Here is an 8,612-nt window from a genome sequence, read left to right on the forward strand (position 1 = left end):
ACTTGTAACTCTGAATAGTTTCCGTCTTAATCTCTGGAAACTTTCTTTACGCTTGTGTCCTTGAAGCCTGATTCCGTTCTTCATACAGAGCTTAACAGAGGTTCTACAGGTGCTACAGGGTCATTCTGACTCTGCCTCCGTCCTTCATAAAGGCCCTGTACTTGTCTTGAGTAAGAGTTCTATCTCTGCATGTACTACCCAGAGCCTCTGATGCTTGTCTCATACAGAGGTATACAAAGGCTCTGCATGTAATACGCAGCGCTGCATATTAGATCTACATTGTTCGTCTTCATTTAGAAGTTTTTCTGATCATCGAAGCACATGCCGTCTTTTGTATATGTAACATTTAATTCTCGAGTAAGAGCATCTTTATATCAAAAGTTTAATCAGACTTGTACTTTTGTCTAAGTTTATATATTACCTCCGATTATTAATTCTTTATAAAAATACATATCATTTTCGTTTAATTTTTGTCATTAACCCGTGTAATACACGAGTTCAAACCTAATATATATATATATATATATATATTGAGTTTATGTATGATATGTATATCAAAATTGAATTACATGTGTATATAATGCATATATGTAGATGGATATTTAGAAAAATAATTGCATATTCTTGATGAAAATGAATTGAATATGAGATAAACCAATATTGAATGTAGAAATGTGCTAGTAGAAGAGTCCGAAGAACAAGGGGTTGGAGCAGTGGAAAACGTTGTTAAGAACACAAGTTTGCGATTAATTAGCCGCTTCAACAAGTAATGTAATGCCGAGGGGCAAGGACACTATTTAAAACAGACTAGTACCGATAGTAGACGACTCCATCGGTTGATCATACTGAGAGGTCACTAGGTGAACATTTAACAAGTCTATATATATAAACACAAAAGTATAAGACCGTCTATCGAGAGATGGTCGTGGAAATGACTACCGTTAGCGATTTGTTATAGAGTACTGACGTATTATCGTCAAATTGTGACATCGTACAATAATAGACTATCATGAAACTGTATTTTGACTTATTTTTTATATATGTGAAGATATGTGTGTGTGTGTGTGTGTGAAGATATATAGTCGGTTGGAGTATCAATAAAGTGACTATGTAGTTTAAACATTTATCATTAAGATGACGAAATGTTGATTAATGGTAATTTGACCAATCACTCTATGACTAGGGGTGTTCGCGGTTCGGTTTGGACGGTTTAACCCCTCAGACCACAAATTAAACCGTAATGACGGTTTATAAATTTTTTAAATCGAGCGGTTTGACATCAAGTGCCCAGACCGGTCAAACCTGATCACGAAAAGGCAGTCTGGTTCGACCAGTTTAGGCGGTTTGAGTTTTTAATGGACTTTAAATATTGAACTTAAAAAATCATATATAATTTAGAATTTTAGATTAAATATCCATTTTAACAAGACAAAATATCCAAACAAATAAATGTAATAATTAAGCGGCTCTTGAATCCAAAATCCAAGCAATCCAAACTCTAGACAAATAACATATTAGAAAACAAACAAATTAACAAATTTACTACTGCACTATGAGTATTGAGTAACAAAATCCACGACTTCACAACCTTTAATTCTTGACCAAAGAAAATAGAAGGCAAATTTTAGTTGGTTGAATCACTTGGTTGATGTTTTGATTATGTGCGCCGAAATCAAACCATGGATTAGGAAAGATCGATAGATTGATAGAGTTCTTCAGAGATTTCAAAATTTGGAGACCGTCAATGTCAAATGTGTCGATATGTTTACTGGTTTAGAGATTTTAGACGGCAATTCATTTGAATTTGATTATGTTAGATGTTAGGCTTTATGTTGGACTTAAGATATATATTTGGGTCATAGCCCATAAGTTAAAAAAATTGAGCTTGGTAATACTAAAATAAATAAATATGTATTTGGCGGTCGGTTTGGTCCACACCGCCCAAAAAAGGTTCCAGATCGTAACCTGGAGCGGACCATCCGGTTTTGTTATTTTTCAAACCAGACCAAACCGCCAAAAAGGGTCCAGTTTGACTTGGTTCGATCGGTTTGAGTGGTCCAACGGTTTTTTTGAATGGATTCATGAGCAAGATATTGAACTGGTTTTTTACAGTAATCACCATGTAGGTCAATTTGAGAAGAATCTTGTAGCCAAGACGTTCGTAATTCGTGGCTAATACCACGTTTATACTTGGCAAGAATCGTGGGTAGAAGTGATGAATGATCGCTACGTTTTCGGCTATAAACGAGACACATGTCTATTTTTGGAAAGTGGCACCGGAAGAAAAGAAAATGAAAAACAAGAAGCAGACAAGAAAAGAGCAGAAACTTTCTACAAGTAGAAAGTCGATCGGTTACATTAAGTGGTCGTAATCTTTAAGGATAAACATGTGAAATTAAGCATGAGGTGGTGTGTATGTTTACTGTCACACGTACGTAGCCACCCATCTCTCTATATGCTATATAAATGGAGCTCAAAAGCTCACCATCCAAATTTCTAATTCAATCATGTCATCTTTTAGCTTGTCCACCGTTCTCAACGCCACTTCGGCCACCACCAAGAAGGCCAACTCCCACCGCGTCCATCCTCATGCAAAGAAAACCGGCCGTCGCTTCAAAGTCCCATGCAACGCCGGCGAAGATGGCAACGATAAGACCCTCGAAAGCTCTGAAAAACCTAAGCTCATAAAACCCGAAACATCATTTGACATGCAGAATATCGACCGGAGAAACTTGCTGCTGGGGATCGGTTTGACCACCCTCTCGTCGGCCTTTGCCGTTCCCAATATTTCAGATTCTGCTGCTGCAAGTCTAGACGTAGAGATGCGTGACGGTGTCGACACGAGTATTGGACTGAAACACGGGAATCGGCCAACTCCAAATGCTAAGGGTTCCAAACTAATTCCCGCTGAGTCAGCCGGAACGGTGAAGGACGTGAAATTTCCGGTGAAGTTAGACCAGACGGTGAAGGTACTCGTGAAGAGGCCTGCTGTAAACAGGACCAAAGAGGACAAGGAGAAGGCAACCGAGGTATTGATGGTGAATGGAGTCAGATTCGACGGTGAGAAGTTTGTGAAGTTCGATGTGTTTGTCAATGACAAAGACAATGTACCAGCAACCACAGCGGCCGACAGTGAGTTTGCTGGTAGTTTCGCACAGTTGCCGCACAACAGAAGCTCGGAAAAGATGATGATGATGAGTGGGGCGAGGTTCGGGATCACGGAGCTGTTGGAGGACTTGAAAGCTGAAGATGATGAGTACGTGGTCGTGAGTTTGGTGCCGAGGACAGGGTGCGAGGATGTCACCGTTTCCGAGATCAAGATCGAGCTGGTTCCCATTGTTTAAACCATCAATCATGCATGGCTCCAACATCTTACAACACTTGCGATTGATAGAAATAAATTAGAATGAACTCAAATAAATATATGTAATTAACGATTGTACATACGTGAATAAATAGACCATTATTATAAAACAAAACGAGGATTAGACCACGTGCTCTAATAAGAAAATTCCTGAACTTTCAATATCATGAAAAGGGTAAGACTTATTGTACCTTTTGTCTCCCGAATTCCTTTGTTGTCTTCTGCTACTTTCACTGTTATTTTGTTTTATGTGGGGAAACATATCCTGTCCGAAAACCCAAAAAAAATGTGGAAACCCACAAAATCTGATCAAACAATTACATACGATGTTGTGGTTTTGTTCATATATGAATGTTTAATACTCTATAAAAACAAGTCTTGAAAATATGTGAGATTTAAATATGAACCATTATCAATCGAGTATGATGTTTAACATATTTAATTTAAATTGTCTTATATTAACGGGAAAAAAATCCTGGGTTCCCCGTCGGGAACGAGGATGGAAACGTAATCATATTCTGCGATGAAGATTGGGATCAAAATCATCAAACTAAAGAAGTCATAACCAAAATAGCATAACTGCTTAAACCCATTAGCTCTACCCCAACTAATGGGTTATTTTGAAGGGCCCATTCATTCATTTCAGCCCAAATTTGGGAGCAGAGAGATTCATTGGGAGAGCCCACAATTGTTTCTCCATTTGTCAATTGCTAATGATTTGAGTCTCACCCATAATTTTCTATTTTGAGTTTGTAACGAGCTACTCGAGCTCATTTATTTCGAGCTTGAGTAGATCTCGAACACAAAATAGCACTTCTTTAACTTAACGAGTTGAGCTTTGTAATACCAATGTTCAACTCGGCTCGTTTGAAAACTCGGTTCAATTTTTCGAGTCCAGCCGAGCCGAGCCGAGCTATTCGAGCATACCCTTTTTCGAGACAAACATGCTCATATATTATTATCATACAATAAAATATAAAATTGGCGAGCTCAAGCCGATAAACAAGTTAATCAATCGCGAGTTCAAACCCATAAGCGAGCATCGAGCTTGATAACTCAAAAAATATTCAAGCTCGAGCTCGAGCCCTACATTGAAACATTAATCGAGCTCAGGGCGAATTCGAATCTGGTATTCATTTTTTAAGCCCGGCTTGATTAATACTACTCGATTCGGCTCGGCTCGTTTCGCTCAAAAGGAAGTGATGAAGAGGTGGGGGATTAGAACCTTGTACATAAGGGGTGTAGATGGAAGATCAAAAGTGAAAAATTAATATATTAAAAACAAGTTTTAAAATTAACTCAATACGTATTTATCATATTTAATAATATTATTAAATCTAAAAATATTCGATATTTGACTCATTTTGAAGGTAATGAAAAGATGATTATGATGTTATAATTTATATAAAAGGAAACATTTTTTAATATAATTTAGTTAATATATATACGATCATTTATGTTAATATGAGAATGGTGAAAAATGAAAAATGAAGAGATATAAAGTAAATTAAATAACTAATTATAAGGGTATAAAGTGGAATTTAAAAATAAAAATAATTTTATTTTTAATTATCATGTTGAACGTCGAAGGTCATAAACCTTAAAAAATTGTACATGATTCATCAAGATTTGTATCTCTTAAAAATTCAACAATAATCCTTTAACATGCTTTATAATATAGTTTGTGTGTGTGTGTAATATAATTTTGTTGTCATAAATCACGTTTTGAAAAATGTTGTGATGTATGTACCAACTCAGCTTGACAGCTTTCTACATAGCATATTGTTAAACCCCATAATTCATAATGTAAAAAGTAATAAAAAAACAATAAGTGATGAAAAACCAGAAGACCGATGAACATCAAAGCAGAAACGGTTAAGTCTGGAGCACAACCAGAGAACCGATGGACGACCAAGGATGTGATGGAAAGTGCATCTCCATCGACCCTCTGGTCATCTACACTTAGAGAATTATCCAGCAATTCATCCTGAAGCATGCAATGAAGACTTAAAGATAAGGATGATCCATCACACCATGAATGACAGCTGGAGATGACAAGTCAACAGCTAGACTTCGAGTTTATCTTTGATATTAAAGTTTATCTATAGTTTAGATAAACGTTATCTGTTAATAGAAGATTAGCTAAAATGTCTCACTAGATAATTATCTTCTTATTAGCTTATTAGTATAAATATGTGGTTAAGCCTATTGTAAAAAGTAGCTTTTCGTTTTAATTATTTATAAAGTGAAATCTTTGAAGCTCAAGATTGTTCTTAGTTGTTCTTACTTTCTTCTTAAGTGTTCATCACTTTATTCATCAAATCATTATAATTTGATTATTATTAACTAGATTATTAGTGTTATTGAGAGATTTGAGATCAACACATATATCATATAATTTACATATAACCCAACCCCTTGGTAATACACATCGAGTATGTCTGAAAACTGTAACAAATTTATTTTGATACGTAAGATTTTAGTACATAAAAAGCATATCAAATACAACAAATTACTGGGTAAATACTTACCTGGGTAAGAGTCGTCATCCTTACTTACCGGACAAAACTCTCTATTCTTTTCATTGCTCTTATCCAAAAGATTCTTAGTCCTTCTCATGTTCATCCAATAAGAAAATTTATCCGGTAAGCACTTATACAACTATCCAACGATACCACCAGGGGCGTATGTAGTATTATAAAGTTGGGGGCTGGCCCCCCATTAAAGAATATCCACCCCCCCCCCCCTTTTATATAGGTAAAAAATAGTTTTTTTTTTAACTTTTTTACGATAGTCCTCCCAGTAATTTCTCACTTTGCTCCGACGAATCAAAAAAATACCTCGAAATTAATCAAAATCCAAAAAAGTCACTTGAAATCAACCAAATCAAATTTAAAAATCCCTCGAAATAGCATAATTGTACTAAAAACATATTGGACGATTTTACAGACATTTAATCTACCTTAAATGTGTCATACTAAACAAACATCCTGCATTCACCATGAGGTAATAAAAAAGTTAAGCTTAGTTTTTATATGTATAATTGTGTATTGAAACTCAGATTTCCATAATAACATGAATGAATATATCACTTTCAAGATGAAATCGCAATTAGGATGTTAATTTTTGTAACAAAAAACATATAATTTTATTTATATTATACTATTAATAATAAATAAATAAATAAAGTACAAAAGAAATTTGTACCAGCCGATTGGTGGTGTAGTACAGTCAAGTACAACATCCCACTCTTATACTTGTGCTTTTAGTTTACACGACTTCAATCATAACATTACAAAGAGTCTAGAGATTTTTGGCTTAATGGTATCAATCCAGATGTATGTGTGTGTGTGCGCGCGCAAAGGATAGTAAGAAAAAAAGAACTGCAAGAAGAAATTTGAACCGTTGATCACTTTCATTTCATACCCGTTCATGAATTATGTTTTGGAAGAGAATTGATCCGAACTATCTCGAAGCACCTCATTAGTTTTGGCATTCAATAAAGGATTGATCCAAAGGTGTAGATCGAAACTTAACCCTATACATATGTGTGTATATGATCTTTCAAATTTCAAAAATCTGAAATCCAAGCAACCGCACAGAGTTTTACGAGGTAATATCTTCGATTTCTTTTCTTTTCTTTTTTTTAATATATTTTTATTAATATTGAAGTTGTTTTTTGGTCCATAGATTTTGTTATATTTGCGTCCACAAAAACCATTTTAAATTAATATATAGTTATTATATAAAGTTGATATCTCTTTATTTAAGCCAGGTAGCTATAAATCATAATTAATGAACTTTATATATCTTTTATAAATATTTAAATCATAATAAATGAACTCTCATTATTTTTATAAATATTTCAATTTATTAGGTTGCATTAGTTGTACAAATGCGATGAGTTGCATTTGAAACAATCTCTCTCTCTCTCTTTCTCTCTCTCTCTCTCTCTCTCTCTCTCTCTCTCTATATATATATATATATTGGTTTGATTTAATACAAAATTGATCTCTTTCTTATTTGGCATGTGGAGTAGATACAAATTGATGTAATTGTATGTGATTTTGATGTAGAGTTCCATTTATTTTTTTAGCATATAATATTTATAAATGTGACGCATTAAATAAAAAAAATTAACAATTTAATAAAAACACATTTACAATTATATAAAGATTAAAAGAAAGAAGAATAATTTATTCCATAATGATTTTTTTGTCACATTTTCATATATTTGTGTAACAAATGCAATTATACATTTACATTTCAGAAATATTTTATTTTTAAATTATGGTTTACTATTCATTTAAATTTTATATTTCAAATAACAAGATATTTAATTGTTTATGAAATATATATATCATAGCATTTAATGTAAATTGTACTTCACAAAATATACAAGTGGATCGCTATCCGGAGCCCCAACTCACCAGCTTTATATAGGTCCACACTCCCCACCATGGATTCCCAAATCCTTGCCATAATTTACATTTTCGACAATACCAAATCTTGTTTTTAAAGACATCAATTTGAACGAGTCAACATATGCTATGATATGTCTTGTATTTGATTTTAACACCCTATATATATATATATGAACGATTAAATGCAAACCACTCAATTTGTATAAACCGTGCAAACCATGCTCATTCATCGATTTTATTGTTTAATCTTATGAAAAAAAATTATGAAATTGTTTAATCTTGTGAAATTGTTTCATATATATAATACTTTTTTGATGAAGTTGTTTTATATATTACTTAATGGAATTTTAATAAAATTGTTTCATGTATTTCTCTAAAATTAAAACAATAAAGATGATAATATCCATGATTAACACCTTTCACAATAAAAATGATTAATCAACCTCACCTTTCACGGTTTGTACAAATTGGATGGTTTGTATTTGATCGCTTATATATATATATATATATATATATATAAAGAGAGAGAGAGAGAGAGAGAGAGAGAGAAAGAGAGTTTGTTTCAAATACAACACTATGCATTTGTACAACCAATGCAACCCAATAAATTGAGATATTCATAGAAATGATGAGAGTTCATTTATTAACACCTTCACAATAAAAATGATTAATCAACCTCACATAATTACAAAAAAAATTAACAAAATAAAAAATTATGATTGGTTGAATGAGGTTTGCACGGTTTGTACAAATTGGATGGTTTGTATTTGATCGCTTATATATATATATATATATATATATATATATATATAGAGAGAGAGAGA

At 33.3% G+C, this 8,612-nt stretch overlaps 1 protein-coding gene across 1 annotated transcript in view; it reads left to right on the plus strand.

Moving 5' to 3' along the window:
• LOC112500460 (polyphenol oxidase I, chloroplastic-like) overlaps nucleotides 1–3,479 on the plus strand; it is a 9,509-nt gene extending 6,030 nt beyond the window's left edge. Inside the window, exon 2 of the mRNA XM_025103954.1 lies at nucleotides 2,952–3,479. Coding sequence (XP_024959722.1) covers nucleotides 2,952–3,344 — 393 coding nt within the window. The 3' untranslated portion in view covers nucleotides 3,345–3,479. The remainder of the gene's footprint in view (nucleotides 1–2,951) is intronic.
• The last annotated feature ends 5,133 nt before the right edge of the window (nucleotides 3,480–8,612 follow it).

The sequence above is a fragment of the Cynara cardunculus genome (assembly GCF_001531365.2).
Source record: "Cynara cardunculus var. scolymus isolate 2C chromosome LG 17, CcrdV1, whole genome shotgun sequence".
Classification (NCBI taxonomy): Eukaryota; Viridiplantae; Streptophyta; class Magnoliopsida; order Asterales; family Asteraceae; genus Cynara; species Cynara cardunculus.